Source organism: Buteo buteo, chromosome 7 (assembly GCF_964188355.1).
Source record: "Buteo buteo chromosome 7, bButBut1.hap1.1, whole genome shotgun sequence".
Lineage (NCBI taxonomy): Eukaryota > Metazoa > Chordata > Aves > Accipitriformes > Accipitridae > Buteo > Buteo buteo.
This window is the reverse complement of record NC_134177.1, coordinates 1,692,826-1,710,211: the sequence shown is the minus strand read 5'-3', so window position 1 is coordinate 1,710,211 and position 17,386 is coordinate 1,692,826. Positions and strand designations below refer to the sequence as shown.

The 17,386-nt window shown below is 36.7% G+C and overlaps 1 protein-coding gene across 4 annotated transcripts in view; it reads right to left on the bottom strand.

Annotated features, from left to right (window-relative positions):
* MME (membrane metalloendopeptidase) overlaps positions 1-17,386 on the bottom strand; it is a 51,177-nt gene that overhangs the window by 15,858 nt on the left and 17,933 nt on the right. For all 4 annotated transcript variants that reach the window (XM_075031240.1, XM_075031237.1, XM_075031236.1 and 1 more), the window contains 8 exons: positions 15,186-15,320; positions 12,712-12,813; positions 9,546-9,682; positions 9,353-9,446; positions 6,213-6,341; positions 5,172-5,270; positions 3,221-3,301; positions 1,836-1,939 (listed from right to left, as the gene is read on the bottom strand). In XM_075031240.1, the coding sequence (XP_074887341.1) occupies positions 1,836-1,939; positions 3,221-3,301; positions 5,172-5,270; positions 6,213-6,341; positions 9,353-9,446; positions 9,546-9,682; positions 12,712-12,813; positions 15,186-15,320 (881 nt within the window). The remainder of the gene's footprint in view (positions 1-1,835; positions 1,940-3,220; positions 3,302-5,171; positions 5,271-6,212; positions 6,342-9,352; positions 9,447-9,545; positions 9,683-12,711; positions 12,814-15,185; positions 15,321-17,386) is intronic.

Sequence of the window (17,386 nt, the reverse complement as noted above, 5' to 3'; positions counted from 1 at the left end):
TACTGTTTTACTGGCTTTCATCAGTGATCACCTAATTAAATTCTTAGAATCACAAGCAGGGCTAGTGTTTTGCTGTGGGTTATTCTTGTACACATTTAATAATATTTCAGAAAATATGTCAGAGAAAATGAGATAATGGTTCTACAAAATAAAACAGCTAGGCCTTACACAACTGAAGTTTTATTTCCTGGCTCTGTGCTCTCTGAGTGAAATTAATTGCTATGATAAAAGATCTGTTTGATAACTGTATTGCATATGCCAATCATAAGCAATGCAAAGTATTCTAACAGTGGCTATTGCTTGATTAAGTGAAAATTAATTTGCGGAACAAATTATAACTATCAGAGGATAATCAATTGTGGTTGATACTTCCACGCTCACTTTAGGTAATCTCTGAATGCAATTAAACTTATGGTAGTTACTCCTAACTAACATACGTCTGTGAGAACAGAATAGGAGTTGTGTTAAATCAAGCTGAAGCAATTGAACAAGCCAAGCCGAAACGCAGCTTGAAGTTAAAATAGAGCAGAAGTGAGGTGGCTATTAAGTGAAACATAAATTTTCAGTTAATGATATGTAAACACAGAACAGCAAAAGCAACAGTTGGAATTATTTATCCACAATAATGACTATAGTTCTGAAAAGCTATGACATAGTATTTGGAAAATTCATAGTGGTCATTCCAGAGGTGTGAAGTATATACTTCATCTTCTGAAAAGGTGAGTTTGAAGATGCAATATGACTGACTAGAAAGAGTCTGAACAGTTGCAGGTTTTGATATTTTTTTTCTTAAAAAAGAAGTCTGGAACGGCACTATGAAAATGATAAAGTAATTAAAAATAGAAACACAGAATCATAAAATAATTTACGTCAAAAGGACCTTTAGAAGTCATAAACTAGATCAGGTTGCTTAGAGGCTTATCCATTCAAGATCTGAGTATCTCCAAGGATGGAGATCTGGAGGTCTCACAACCTCTCTGGGTCTTGTTTAACCACTCACATGGTGAAAAGTTTTTCCTAACAATTAGTCAGAATTTTGCATATTCCAGCTTGTGTCTCTTCCCACTTGTCCTATCACTGTGCATCTTTAAGAAGAGTCAGGCTTCTCTTGTGTCTCCTCCCATTAGGTAGTTGAAGACAGCAGTAAGACCTCCCCTCAGTCTTTTCTTTTTTAGACTATACAAAGCTAGTTCTCTTCTCCTCTCCTCAACATAAATCCAGTTCTGCAGCCCTTATTCAAATCAACAGTCTTGCAAAGTTTGCATGGACTATGGTTACCAGAGTCATCTTTCTGATTTGGTTTAAATTAACTTCCAAATGGGTCAGAGCTGGGACAGGAAGAGTAGCCAGTACACCTAGGGAATGTGCCCTGTCAGTCTTTTGGTACATCTACATTCTACATTAATATTTTAATTTGGAGCAGGAGTACATTTCTGAAGTAAATTCCTGCTCATCCTCATTTAATCGTGCTTTCTCTTTTCTCATGCAGTCTCTGAGCAAGAGAAATGAAATTCTCAGGGATGACATTCATCTTTCACATGAACTTAATTAAAAAGCTGCTCTCCAGGAGTCCACTTAATCCACTCTGGGAGTTAAGGGACCAGAGTAGACCTACTCCAGAATACTTACCCTTCTACACCATCTCCCAATTTCTTTGCCCTAGTTGCTAATGTAGGTCCAGCCTTTGAGAAACAAGCAATTGCCCTCTTACCTGCCCTCTTCATGGAGTAAAAAGTGCAGAAGGAAGGTCATTAAATCATCACTGATTACCCTCCAAATACCTCCTCCTGTGGAAACTGGATGAAAGACTACACACAATATTTTTAAATACTTACTCCTCTTTGTCCACCTTTTCTCTAAGCTTTTTCAACCTTTTCTTCTGTGTAAATACTAAATTTTCAATAATGTTTTCAAAGTATTCTTCTTCTTTGTAGTTCAACTAAAAAGAAAGAGGGAAAAGTACTTAGTGGTGGTGTTACTGAATTGCAATAAAAGACACATAGATCTGGAAAATCTAGTCTTAAGCATGATGAGCTAAGCAGCACATTTTTAAGAGTATTTTTTGATCTACAATTAGAATTTGGTTTACAGTGCTCTGCTACATCACAGAGTTGATATTGTAGCTGGATACATGTGAGCAGCTGCATAATTTTTTCCAGACATCTTTATTCCCTCTTTATATTTTTTGAGTGGAATTCAGCATTTGCTGGTTTTGACCCTAATCTCTGAGAGTTGCCAACCTGAAAGCAGTAGCTACCAGCTTGGTAAGCTGCAATTCCACCTTAGAAAGAATACATGAATAAAGCTTAAATGGTGTTTTAAAAAGCATACTTCGGTTGTATGTCTCTATTTTTCAAAATTAAAACTGACTTCTAAGACATATTCTGCCTGAACTTATATGTATACTAAATACATTAATGGAGTTACTCTCACAAATCAACCTACAAGGTAAAAGAATACTGAGGTCACATTTTGCAGTGAAAAAGCTCAGATGCAGTTTAAATTATACGGGTCATCCAATGTCATACTTCAGGGACTAATTCTAATCCATGGACAAATAGGTACAGTTACTAAGTTATGTGTACTTGCATCCACTTCAACCAATGTTGCGTCAATCAGTGGCAGATTTAGAAAAACTGGACTGAACACCATTGGCTCCATGTTTTATTCTAGCATAATTCCTCTAGAATTTATACATTCCCTTGAAATACCATCAAATACTTATCACCATCTGTACTGGACCAGCTGTACTACACTGGCTTTTAATACATCCTTATTTACTATTAGTGAGGTGGGTACTGGTCTCTTCTATCAAGTAACTAGTGATAGGACGAGAGGAAATGGCCTCAAGTTGCACCAGGGGAGGTTCAGATTGGATATTAGAAAAAATTTCTTTACTGAAAGGGTTTTCAGGCATTGGAACAGGCTGCCCAGGGAAGTGGTGGAGTCACCATCCCTGCAGGTGTTCAAAAAACATGTAGACGTGGCACTTCAGGACATGGTTCAGTGGGCATGGTGGTGTTGGGTTGATGGTTGGACTCGATGATCTTAAAGATCTTTTCCAACCTAAACGATTCTATGATTCTACACCTGTGCAACTAAGCACCAGATTGTGTTATTCTGTGCAGATGCATATGGTTCGGCTTGGCTATGAAGGTAAATTCACCATTTTTTCTCTTAAGACTCTTTTCTAATTATACTGCCTATCGCGGATACTTACCTCCTGGTACTCACTGTTCAGCTTATTGTCATCAATCACGATCTCATCTGGATAACCAATCCTCTCTCTAATTGCTGCTGCCTAGGGACAAGATAATGGGATACCCATAGCAAATCCAGCCATATTTTTAAATCAATCATAAATTATATAATAAATGCAATATGGAAGCAACTGCAGAAAACCCAGGATGTTAACTATTTATAGATTTGTTTACATTTTTTTGTTCATTGAAAGCACTGTAAAGTTTATGGTTAATTGTAACAATGGAAAATTCTAGAAAGTATGTTCTGTTCCTTCCTTTGTAAGTAAACTTACAGAAATGTGCACAAGATAGCCAAACGTACGTCAGCTATGCTTTTGAGTTGAAAGGTTGGTTTAAACAAATAGTAGAAATCCTGAAATATTTGACATATTTTACAGCATTTAAAATAGAAATAAAATTAATAACTGGACATTTTTTAACTTCAGTACATTATAGGAAAACACATTTACAAATTCCCAGAAATTTGTACAGTTTGACTCAGTTTTGGTCTGTATCCATGTTTCTTAACTAGCTGCCACATCTACACTGGACTAAAATAATTTCTTTAAATCCTGAACAAAGTTTTTAACCCAAACCTTACCCAGTTTCTTTTGATAGCCAAGTATTGATTTGTATTTGATGGCAATGTCAGGAGTAATTAAAAAAACCCAAAGAACAAATGATTCTTCAGCAATTCTTTCTACTATTTCCATAAAAATATGTCTTAATAAATTTGGCAGTAAAATCACATTATTTATACAAATTATTTTCTGATGTAGGCTATTCCCACAAACAAGTGAACATTATAAGCAACACATGGAGTGCACGGGTTTCTGATCCTAACTTTTCAGACAGTTTGCATCTCATTTTGTCAAATTGTTCGTAACAGTGGAAGTATTTCATAGACTTTGTACATATACTGTCTATGTCTAATCACAGTACAGAAATTAGGATTTTCAGTTTACTACATGACTTATGCTGCCATTCCCAATTTGACGTTACTGTGTGGTTCTAACTGATCAACATGTGTAGCTATGGAAATAACACTAGGAATGTACATAAAAACCTGTTCATATAACTGCATCGTTACTGTCTGATCACATCAGAATCAGTGTAACCTCACTGCATGCCATGACTGTCTTAGCTATCTGTTGCAATTGTAGCTTTTTGTGGACTTCACAATCTGGAGTTGTTTGATAAACCAGTAATATTTTGATAGTTATTTTAAACGTTTTTTTCTAAGATCTTCTAACATAAAATTCTGGAGGAAAATGCCAGGTCCCACTCTACAATTAATAAAACCATGATATTTTCCAAGCTTTTTTAAAATTAAATTTTAATAATAATTTATCATTAAAAATGCAAAATTGAAGTTTTTTTTATTATCTCTACAGTATAACAAAATAGAGATGTAATAAATAGTTCTTTCAGTTGCTTCACTCCCAATTCAGGGCTCTCTACAACTGATTTCCGTTACTTACTCCAGTCTTACATGAACTGTCTAAAGCTATGTCTGCCCTTAAGAGAACTCACTGATGATGTCCAGCCTGTGGTTTGACTTTTTGTTTTTGTCCTGTTGCTCCTAATAGCTGGTCAATTCACCATAAATCATTCCTTCTCATTTTCAGTATTACATTCTTGTAGATATTGACTGTCTAGCCCCTTAATCACTGATTTGCCTGGAGGTCTTAATCTTGTATATAGATTCCTCCTATTCTGTGCACTTATCTCCACAGAGGCCTCTTCCTATGTAATCTGGATCTGATATAGGAAGTCTGTAAGCTGCTGTGCCTATATAAACACAAATATATGGGAGTTTGTATATATAAAAGTGATAGATGTTACTGCTTATTTTTTTCAGGAAAAATAACTGAAATACTGATTTTTATAGAAATACACAACATTACTAATATTTAAGATTTAACTTACTTTTTGTTCTGCTTTCTTTTTGGTTTCTGCATCCATCCAGGTAAGTTCATCTAAGGTTTTTATAAAAACATCACGTATATCTGCAATCATTTCCTCAACCTTGGAAAAAACATCAGTATGTTACAAAACCACATAAAATGATCCAATTATTTTTCCACAGTTATGATTTGTTTATTACAGACTTTTTTTTTTTGCACTAGCTGCCTAAGTCTATGCTGTTTATGGGCCACACTCAAAATCTGGAGCTCAAGTTAAGTAGTACTTTTAATCTGTCCTGTGGGAGGAAAGGAAATAGGCATGAGCTCACAAGGCAATGCAGTTTAGTTACTCAGTTAACAAAACATCTGACAGATATCCATCCGCTGGATGTTGTACATCTGATCAAATTACTGTGTATATGTCAACCACAAAAAATGGTGTATCTTAAGCCTGGATTACAGTAGGAGTGATAGGAGGAAACTAAGGCTTAACTTCAGTTAATTTTCAGCAATTTTCTGTGTGACTGAAGACAAAAAGAAATAATCAATTGTCCCTATGCCCCATGTTGACAGGATGTGAACTTGCGTCGGTCTCAAAGAACAAGCAGACTGTTCATTTCAGTAAGTGCTGTTCCTTGGGCGTGCTTACTGGCTTGGGCACGGTCCATCGTTAATGTGCCAGTGGTGCTTTAGGCTCAAGGCTGGCTTATAGACCAAGTGGAGCAGGCAGATGCCTCTCTCCTTCCAAGTGTGCACACATAATCTTCATATTTCACACGTTACTTCACACTGTTGTCGTTTGCTTGGAAAGCAGGCCAGCTCAAGACAAGTAATGCAGAAGTACTTAGGTGCAAAGGAATGACTCTCCTAGCACATATATTGTTACTCCTCAGTGGTACACTGATTGAGAAGCAAATCTGAAGGTTAGGTTTTTGAGAAAGTGACCTGCTACATAGAAAAGGTTAATAAAAATTGTAATCAAAGCTGTGTAAAGAACTGCATGGTAAGTGACAATTAAGTGACACTTAGACGGCACGCAGGCTAAGTTTACTAAAAGCTTTACCACATGTTTACTGTCTCCAGCAAATGCTTCCTGTACATATAATCGTCCCACTGCATTCTCCATGTTGCCATTGACATAGTTTGCACAACGACGCCAAACAGCAGTTTCTGATGTTGTGCCGTAAAGTGCCTGTGAAACATAAACATTAGGTAAAACAGTGACATTTGGGCCCACATAAGGTGAAGGAGAATGGTGACTGACTGGCGGACGTGTTTCAGAGAAGCCTAGTCAACCTTAAATACATGCATTTATTCACAGTTGTGTTTATGGCAGTTACGTGGACTCACTCTGTAATGGGAACATTGGTTACAGGCTGAGGAAATACAAGAATCATTAGCAATATTCTTTATCCTTTCAAAACATGAAAGGTAGAGAGAAGAAAACTACTCTAAAAGCTAAGAATGGGAGACGTTAAAGAGGAGTACCCTGACACAAAGCTTTCACTGTTACAGGGATCTGTATTGCAGTTCCATCTCTGACAGGGCCATTGTGATTATGCAGCAAATTAATTTCCGCAGTGGTAAGACTGTGTTTTCTACCCAACCAGCAGCTTCTGTCAGAGCCTCCCATCTTTGAGAGCTTGCAAAGTAGAAGCTTGTTTACTCTATGTGATGTTGCTACAAGGCATGCAAGGATTTGGTCTTGATAATGTGTAAATATGTGATAAAGCTGAGTGGTTAATATAATGGTATGGCATCTGAACACAAGGAATATAGCAGACAGTGTCATTATAGGACAACTCTCTGAAATCACATTCTATAATGAAGTTTATATTCCATAATGAAGCAGCTACCCATCTCTTCAGAGGTACAGATCAATGACTTTGGCGTTAAAAGCTCTGTAACTACTACACCTTGAACTGAATTACTAGGAAAATAATGTTTCTTTTTACTTTAAAGCATTAAGGACACAGTAATGGTCTTTTGAAAATGTTACCAGTACAACACAGCACAGAGGTGTCTACTGCAGGTCTTCCTGGAGAGCCTGTGATATTGGAGCTTTTTGTAACTCATTACTGACAAATAGCTGAATAGACTAGAAAATCTGTCTGTCCTTAATCTATGTCTTTCTTAGATACTCCCTGCACACAAACAGGCTGCATCAGTAGTCATTTGCTTATATAGCAAAAGCTTATATAGGAAAAGTAAATATGACCCCTCTCCCCCAGAACTTGAAGTAAACCCAGTAATAAATATTAGCAGTACTGTGCTTAATTAAAATAATAACTAATTCATAACGACTATGCAATGAAGATTCTAGTAGATCACCTTGTGCTGCTCAAGCTTATCCTAGTCAATCATAGTTCACTTGGGTAGAGGGCTATTTGAGACCATGGTGGACTTGCATCAGACTAGGATTGCCCTTCACAGGAACCCTGAGTTAGACTCTTTTCAAGTAAGCCTAGTGTCACCAGAGGTGCATAAGAAAAACCAAAGTGGTGCTTTCTACAGCAACAGAAACTTGCCTGCTTATTAGTAAAAATAACACGCAATTAAAATGCGTTATTGTGGATTCGTACATGTACAGTGCTGATGCATCTGAAATTACACCTCCTGATCTCATGGGGCATAAATTCTCAACCAGAACATTGTAAGGAATGCAGTTTTTTTCTCTTTAAATAGATCTTGGGGAAAAAAGAAAGATACTGATGTGTTTCTTTGGTGGGAGTAATTGTATCCTGAGGATACAGTTCCAGTAGCTGTAAGTATTAAACTAGTATCATGATAGTACTCTGCATGCTCTTCCACCCCCACATCTGGGCTTCTTGACAGAAGATCTGCTGGAAGGGCACAATTTTGAACAAATGTTACAGTGAAAACTGGCAATTTGACCTTGAGATGGAGAACCAAACTTAAGTGATTTAGAGTGACAGCACAGCCCCGCAGTAACACATATAGGCCAGTCTACATGTGCAGCCTAGTCAGCTGTTGAGATCTTTTTGCTGATTTCTTAAGGAAGTGGTTGTAGATCCAGTGATATTTCTGCTAGGACTCTGGCACTTTCTTTAGCACATTTTAAACAGTATGTATTTAAAGCAAATGGAGTTTTGAGTGACTAAGTGACTAATCAGCCACATAACCCAGAAAAAAAATGGTATGGGAGACTCATAGAATGCCATAACTGTGCTAACGTTTATATATGAAAGCAAACTTAACAAGACAAATGCTAGTTTATTTCCACTGCATTTAGTGTGAGAAGTTCAAGCTATACTATATCATATATTATTAATTAGTTAGCAAACAATTGTATGTTTTTATACGCAGACCATGGTAAAATATTTTCCTGTTGTTCTTCCAAATTGACTTTTTTCTAAATGAAAATTCCTCAGTGAAGTCCTAAGATGTAGTGGGGGATGACTTTAGTTTATAGAGTGCAAAACATACTATTGCCTGATGATGCAGACGAAACAAATATGAAGCTCGATATTAAAATAGTTTCATACTATAAAGAGTAGGGGAAAAAGCCAAATAATCAATGAATAAGACTGCCCCATTCAGATATATAAAACTGACCAAACTGAATGCTTGTTGACTTCCTCCAGTAATTATTATCTTTTTCTGTAACAAGCAGAATCTCCTTAAAAAGCTGTGTATGTGTGTTAAAGTATGGCCATAACCTTTTTCAGTGGAGCTGAGCAAACTCACAAAGTAGAAAGTTCTACTGTGGAAATACAAAGAACTTCCATCGCCAACCTGTTTGTGAAATTGCTCAGCATTTCCTTAAAAGCACTAAAATACCTGCAAGATCAAATGACTGAAAAAAGAAGATTGGCCCCATAATGTTTAACTTTGAATATATTACTTTGGATGTTGAAGAGTTTGTAACAAATCAATCAGAACTGTAGAGTAATCATTTGCAAATAACTGGGACTGTTCTGTTATCAAAATGGGGATTAATTTAGATTTGGAAAAGCATAGACACCAATTACTAGAACAGTGCTTTTCAAATTCACTCCAGCTGTCAAGCATTTATCACATAAATTATGTGTACACTGCAGCAGAAGCTTCAGCAAACATGTCTAGCTTTTGTGTGCAAAATTCAAAATACATTAAATTTTTATAATTTACAAGTACATAAAAAAATTATCTTTTATGGTTCACAAAAGTCATCTTTACAACTTAAAAGATTAATTTCTTCACCTTACGAAAAGCATTCCTTGTGTCCTTGTAGTTACGGCTTAGGCTGTTGACAAGATCCATTACGAATCGCCAGATCATGTAATTTTGAAGGTCTCTGTTTAACAAAACAACAATAATAAGCTGGTAATGTTTTTAGGCTTTTTAAGTTTATTGGAAATAAAATGCAAATTACAAAATTACCTAACATACATACCTGCGAGTGTATTTATTAAGAATAGACTTCAGCCTGATAAGGTATTCTGGATCATAAACAATGACATGTTCAGTGTTCTCAACCTTAATTTGTACAGTTGACATTATATCATTTATGAATTTTGACCAGTTGAATACCTGGAAAATCAATATGCATTATTAGATGGTTAAATCATAAAGAAACAGTATTTAGCATTTTTTCCAGTTAAATATGTTTGTATAACACGAATGCTCTGCCTTTTTAGTTTTCCTAATTGTTGTACTACTTGTAATTGGAGTCATATCTGAGATAATTTATATCCTCTGTACTCTAAAATCCTATTAAAATAGGGTGGTATTTAGCAGAAAGGGTTGAGACATTGTTTTGATTTCAGACTAACACAATTAAAAATGCTATGACCCCTTCCTTTTAGTCTGGAAAAGCAGAAAAGGTATATTAAATAAAATCTTCAGTTGCCTTTTTGCTATGTTTGGCTAAGAACTTTTAAATCAAAGCATGACTAACAGCCCGATTTTCAGTACAGTCTGTCTCTGTATCTATGGGGCAATAAGATTCATGGTATACTTGAGAATTCATTCTGAAGCATATGGTAAGGACTTGTTCTGAAGTATGCTGAAGTCCATAAATGGATTTATTTTAATAGGCTTTAAAACAGACACACTAAATCCACTACCTATAATGAATTTTTCTCTGCATGCCACAGTACTAGATACTGGAGAAGCAACTGATTTGATAGCAGGTCAGTCTGTGGCATGCCATGACAGACAAATCTCACACAAGGGTTAGAGTTCTTGTTTGTTTTCTGCCTCTCTGGTCCTAAACCCCCATCTTCTTTATGTGGGTATTCACCTTTGTGAGAGGCCCACGTAACTTTCATGACCTAGTACCTATGCAAATTATTTTCTGTTAAGTTTTCATTCTGTAGCGTCCATCTAGTCTGAATAGAGCATTACTTTAGTGCGTGGGCACTCTCAACTGGGAACTCTTACTAGTTTGCTGATAAGAAAAATAATTTCGCTTTGATAAGTCATTCTCTTGCCTACTAAGAGAACGCAGCCTTTCGTCGCTCCTCAGCTGCACAGCACTGGGATCTGAGCCATGCAGCCATGCTGTAAGTGGGCAAAGGAGCCAGGCTGCGTGCCACCACGTTGCTGTTCCTCCATCACATAACCCAGAGCAACAGAGTAGTATTAATGGGAGGTTATAACCTCTGCATTCCCCTACCCAGGAAGTTCACACCTGCAGCTGGTGTCAAGTGAAGTATTTTCACAAGTATGAAGTGTGTTACTTGTCTTCCTCTGTATGATACCAGCTGAGAGAGATACATCCTTCAGCTTGGAATACTGTAGATTGTACAGTGTTATGTATTCCTCCAATTTCTCCATTCACTTCTTTAGTCAATGACACTGATGTTACAGCTAACTCTATATACACTGCTTCAAATTCTCCATGTTGGCCCAAGGATTTCTAATCCATGGCCTCTGTGGATCACCATTTAACTAAGAAAATGATTCAGAGCAAAAGCTGAAAATAATCATCAAAACTCTAGAGCTACTCAGTGCTTTTACCACACTGGGTAGGTACTCACTTTAGTAATGAAAAGGAAGCTGCTACATTTAAGAAAAACAAATAATCTTTGTACTTTTTTCTTTTTTTTTTTGTTAATTTTTTAAATTTTTGTTATGCCTATTACTTTGAAAAGTATTGGTGATTTTTCCCAGTCTGTATCTTTTGAGAGGAAAGTTTTATTGGAAGAGGTAACATCTGTCATCAGACAAACTAATGTAGCTGAGGAAAGCAGATAAGCTTTCAGGAATAGAATCACTTCAGGTTTGAAAGAGAAGCAGCAAACTTCAAGGTAATCTTAGGAATAATTGCTGTTCTATCCTTAGACAATTACAACAATGCTACCAACTCCCATCATGTATCTTTTGAGCATTTTTGGATAAATTTAGAGATGATTATTACTGATCTGCAGCCCTCCCCAGGAACTAAAAATAACCAGGGCAATACCACTCTGTGACAAGAGAAGTTAGTTTCTCACATTATGACTGTAATGGTAACTGTTCAATTAAGACCTGTGGGAGAAGGTAAATTATGAAACAAATTAAGTTAGGCAGAAGTGAACCGTCATATAATTTAAAGTTGAAGAATTTAAAGTCAATAAAAATAGCACTGATTATGAAACTGTGGTAGGAATAATAGTATTTCATAGTACCTTACTGGCCTCAAAAGACTCAATAATGCATTCCTGCTAGTCAGACCACAGTGCTTTCCATGTGACACTTTAGTTAACCTGCTTGCTTGTTGTGCAAGATACTGACGTAGAAGTCATTTACGATAAAAAAATATCCAGGTCTAGTAAGACATGATGTTACTGAGGAGGCACACCTATGTTATCAAATCTTTGGCTATTCTTTAGCTGGACTTTGTGGTGCCATGAAGTAAAGGTTGTACTGCACAAATGGGACATGGCTCAGGGTAAGAGGTAAGGCAGAGCTGAAACATCCCTGGGAGGAGCTACAGTCGGAGTAATGGGGAGAATTTTCCTGATTCATAGTCATGACTTCCTGGGCTCCTTTCTGCTTGCTTTGGAAGCCCATCTTACAGAGGGAATGTTGGAAAAACAGGACTTTTTGTTCTGAATCTGCAGCTCTGGATAAACAGAGAGGGCCTGAATAGTCACGCTACAGCATACTTGAATCAACTGGTGGCTACAGTCATAACGTTTGTCCTGGGCCCTCTAGAGCTGCTGTGGTAATTACAGGAACGGAATTTATTTGTACTCTGTAAAGGATACTCTCCTGATTTGCTGCAAGGGTTATGTATATGCAAGTTTTGCAAGATTTATCATCCTGATTCCATGAGGGTAAATCAAACTAATTATTTTTTTTTCTTTTGTCCTTTTCCATCTCTTTATGTTGAAACAGAGGGCAAGATCTGCCTTCAAGTTAGGAGAAACTGTGGGTACAGAAGCAAGTCTTTTACATACAGTTTAATGTCATCAGATGTTTAGGTTAAGATAGTGTGCATGTCAGGTATCCTGTTCAATTTCAAATATGTATCAGCTCAAGAAAGAAATGTCTTTAAAAGCAAAAATTGTCAGGCTTCATTGTTTAATCAGTCGTTAATTAGAGGTTAAAATATCAGATTATTGATCACTCACCTTATGATCGATTTCCAATGAGAAGTTGTTCTGGAGTTGTGCCAAGGTCATTTTATTGTACAGCAAAAGTGGATCATTTCTGTCTTCAGATTTTGTTGTTGCCTATCGAAGTTAATCATAAGAAAATTATTAAGTACATCAAGTCAGTTCACAGGAATTTTGGTAAGTGGAAGTAAAAAGAAAGAAAACCAGTATTTCTGGCTTAATACATTACTGTAAGTTTGCATTAACTGTAAGGTACCTTACAAGTAAATACAGACAGCATTTTATAGATAAAAAGTATATAAAAGGACAGATTAAATTGACTAAATTTCTGACAGCAAATTGGAGCTTTACTCTTTGGATGTTTTGTGTTAGAGCATCAACAGCTCAGGCTGTGCAAGAACACTCGAACATAGACCCATATCACTCAAAGCACTGAGTAGACACTGTTACCAACAGATACACTCAAGAATGTGCTCATGATATTTATGGGATGATGCAAGGTGCAAAATCCTGGGAGAAGGGAATAAAGGAGATGTATTTATTGAGTATAGGGTGACCAGTGTGCTGTGGTAGGAATACAGAGTGAGCGTTCTGATCAGGATGCATGTGCTACCTGACACATTCTTTCTGGAACCACTGTATAGAAAGAAAGGGAGTCATAACTCAAATAAGCTCTTTATTAGTCTAGGCAATGTGGGTTTGCACCAGTGTGTTAAAAATGTGCATACATTAACACCTTAATAGCACGACTCTATTAGGGCCATTTCTTATAGACAGTAAAACTGCCTGACTGCCAGTGAACTGTGTCTGTGGTGGTGCTTTACGAGGCAAGTTAATCACTGGAGTCTCTAGACAGCAAATGTCAGCAGGGAGGTCTCTGGAATTAGGGTGTGGACAACATAGACTGAGAGGAGGCAAAACCAGCACCTGATGGTAACTACACCCTTGGTCTCCAAATACTCTCTTGGATATCTTCCTGTTCTTTTCCTCAAACACTAGTGTGTCCCTTGTCTGCAGGTTTCTGAAGTGCATTCTGGTATCCTCTTTCATTCCTTTGTTCTCATGCAGAAGCACCTTGTGACAGCATCAGCACTTGTTCCCCTCATACTCCACCCCCTTTTAACTTCCACTTTTTTTTGATGGCAGAGAGAGAAAATAGAGGTACACAAACGACTATGGGAAAAGAGTGATCTTGTGATTCATGAGAGTAATTCATGGGAGAGGCTACATCACTACTGCCTCAAGCACTCTTAAATGACTCGCTCAAGAGAGAGAATAGTAGATTTTACCCATTTAAACTGTTTTGAAATATAAGTCATGCCAAGTCTGATTTTATCTCCCTCTATCCTTTTTTAAAAAAGATTTCTCTTCCACTTCCTCTTTCCTAATCTATTGTGCATTCAGTATTTTTTTCTGTGTTTTCTTCAACAAATTCCCAAGAGCATAATGCCAGCTCTCTTCCAGTAACATTCAGGCTGGTGCTGAGTTTTTGATGAAAGAGGTTAAAAACCGAGGCAATAGCAGCTTACCCACCACTAACTTCACTGTCTACCAACAGCAACTGCTGTGGAGACATTTCAGTTGTGGTTTCCTTTTGTACTCCCCCTTAAATCTTTCTCCAGTTAATTCCTTTTCTTTTAATAATCTTCCATCTCTGATCTAAGCCCAGAGGTGTGCTTCTCAGGAAAACATGAATAAAATCAAAATCAGATGCTTTTAGTTTATACAAATTGAGGGGGGGGGGAGGTCTTCCTATGCCAAACACGTGCCCTTACTATCAGTGTAATTTGAAACATAGCTGAAGCTAGAAAAATTTGTATTTAGCTTGTTTTACAGTAATCCTTAGATTCAGGTCCTTCTGAAATGTTTAATAATCATAAGCCATGTTTTTGCTCATGAATGCTTGATTTTCCATTTGTTTTTCTCCATGCAAGTTCAAACTGTAGCTATTTCTCCAAGCCATACTTTAATGGAGAACAGTGTTTGATTAAAAATGCACTTGGAACAATCAGCATTGTGGAGCAGCTTATGCAGGACAAACATTACTTTGTGTTGCATGGCAGGCCAAGGGTTGGGAATCTACTGCTCTGATAACCAAACAGCCCACAGGGAAAACAGGACAAAGGGAGAAGAGGCCTGAAAGCATCTCCCAAAACTCATTTTCTAAAACAGACTAAACAGAAACCAAGTCTGTCTCTCTCTTGCTCTCTCCTTCTCCTCTGGAAGGGCTTCTGTGAACAGATTAGAATAAAACATTTTGCTATTTGGAAAACAGCTAACTCAAATATTTTCCCTTGCTCATTAGAAGGCATGTCTTTCTTATTATGTGTTCCTCTTAGGTGTTCCAGGCCCCATACATTTTTGGTCAGCTTTTGGTCCCACAAAATAACATTAGCAAGTAACTTAACAACTCAGTTTACAGTTAGCTTTCTTAGGTATTAAGAAAAAAGTCAGTTATTTAAAGGATACTTTAAAAATGTTTTTCTTACATTGGCAATCTCTTTCTCCAGGTCCATAACTCTTTTCATTTGTTCAGAAATCTCGCTCTCATTGAAAGAAATATTTCTTTCTTGTAGGATTAGTTTAGCTACAGAAATCATGAAATCAACATAGGCAGAACATGCCTGCAGGAAAAAATACAAACATTTTAAAGACAAAACTCTTCAAAGTATAGCATACCTTGATTATCTTTAAGATTTCATCTTCATTTTTACAAACTACAGTTCTTCATCCCTTTCTTAAACAGTTTAATAGTATTGTATTCTGAAATACTGTTAGATCACAAATAGAAATTAACTTTGAAAATTCCCTAATGGAAAATTACTGTATAATTTGTAGCACTGTTCAAAGCTAAACACTCTCAACTACTGCACTGTGTTTTCATTATTTGAAATGAGACATTTGTACGTCCATATTTAAACCATCACCCATGGTTTTTCTAGCTCACTTTAATTACAACTTCCAAAAATACTGCTTCCAAAGAGCGATGTTCCCAGAAACATAAAACCAAGAGAAATGCTGATGGACTGTGTTGAATTAGCGTTGTGGGAAAATTACTCCCAGAAACAGCATACCTCCTCTATTGCTTCTTGGAACATTTAGAAATCATGTTGCTGTATCTAAATTTAGTATATAGCTAGATATACTATAGACAATATAGTATATATTAAATTTAACATAAAAGAATTCACCAAGGAGAAGAATGTAAATATGGAAGTATATTCTCTTAAATATTACACTGTCAAGTATCTACAGATCTCATTATATTTTATGGAACTTAAGATTATTCTAATTCCTCTTTGATAAGCCACATTCATTTTTCTATCCACAGAAATGCTGTTTTCAATATGCTTTTTAAATGCAAATAAAAATACATAATAAATCTATTTCATGCAAAATAGCGTAATCTACTAAAAGAGTGATAAACCTAGGGTTAATAAGGTGTGCATGTCATCAGCTTTATTAATAGAAGTATTTTGGTAAGTTCAGCTCCTAAGGCAGTAGGACGCACCCCTTTAATGAACGCTACATTTATACAGCCATCCCAGTAACTACTTTCCTTGCCACCCATTTCCTGTCAGCCTCCCCTACCTGCCAACAATGCTGTGCTATAACAGGCTGTGTGCGCTGGAAAACTCTGAGCAGCTCATGAAAAGTACTGACAGACTTCAAAAAGACAGGTGGCTCACAGCATCCTGAAGGACTGAGCTCTCAGTGTTATTTTTAATCAAGATAGATTACTTTACCAGAAAGAGAAAAGCCCAAGAACCCACTGACAGCTACAAGTCACAAAAAAGAGTACATACCAAGCCTGCAAATTCCATTTTAAAATAGTCAAATACAGTTTATAAAAATTCAATACAGACATTACCCCAAACCAGTAAGTCAACGGAGATTTTCAGGTACCAACTAATGGACTTTATTTTTGGCCTAAAGTGCACATCATTGTATGGTCAGGTAGCAAAGAAATGTCAGCTGATTTCAGATGGACCATATAAATACTCTCAGATATTTTAGTAGGAACTTAGATGTCAGAATAACTCCTGTATGAGCAGAGGAATTATATATCTTACAAAAGAAAAAGATTTTTAAAATATCTTCTTCACAGGTTCCACCCGTAGCTTTGTGGTGGGAAGTCCTGACAAAGCCAGAGGTTAAAGTGCAGAAGGCAGATACCTTGTTTGCTACATACAGCTCAAAGAGTTGAATGACACAGCAGGAAATAGACCCAAGAAAAGGCTGCCCTCAGAGTGCAGGGATTGAAAGGAGGAACATCTCTCACTTGAAGTATTCACGCTTGTAAGAATATTATGAATCTGCCTTTCAGTGATAAATCTCTGATTTTTAAAAAATACTTCCCCTCTGCTTTCCAGCAGTAGAAAGTGGTATGATACTTTCAGGTAGGTCAGAGATTAGAATGGGAATTGTGTTTTAGTGCTGCAGTCGATGTAATACAAGGAAGGCAGCAAATTGTGATATGTGACCCAGCTCCTAGAGGCTATAACACATGTGATAATAATGTAACTGAACAGTTAATATGGTAATGATGATCTTTACTAGCATGTGATCTGTAATTAAATGTAATCGGTATTAGAGCATTAACTGTTAGCATGTCAGCAAAATACCCACAAACCCAAAATGTGTTGTATGCTTTCTCATTCCTTCTGCATTTAATTACACAGAAGAGAAG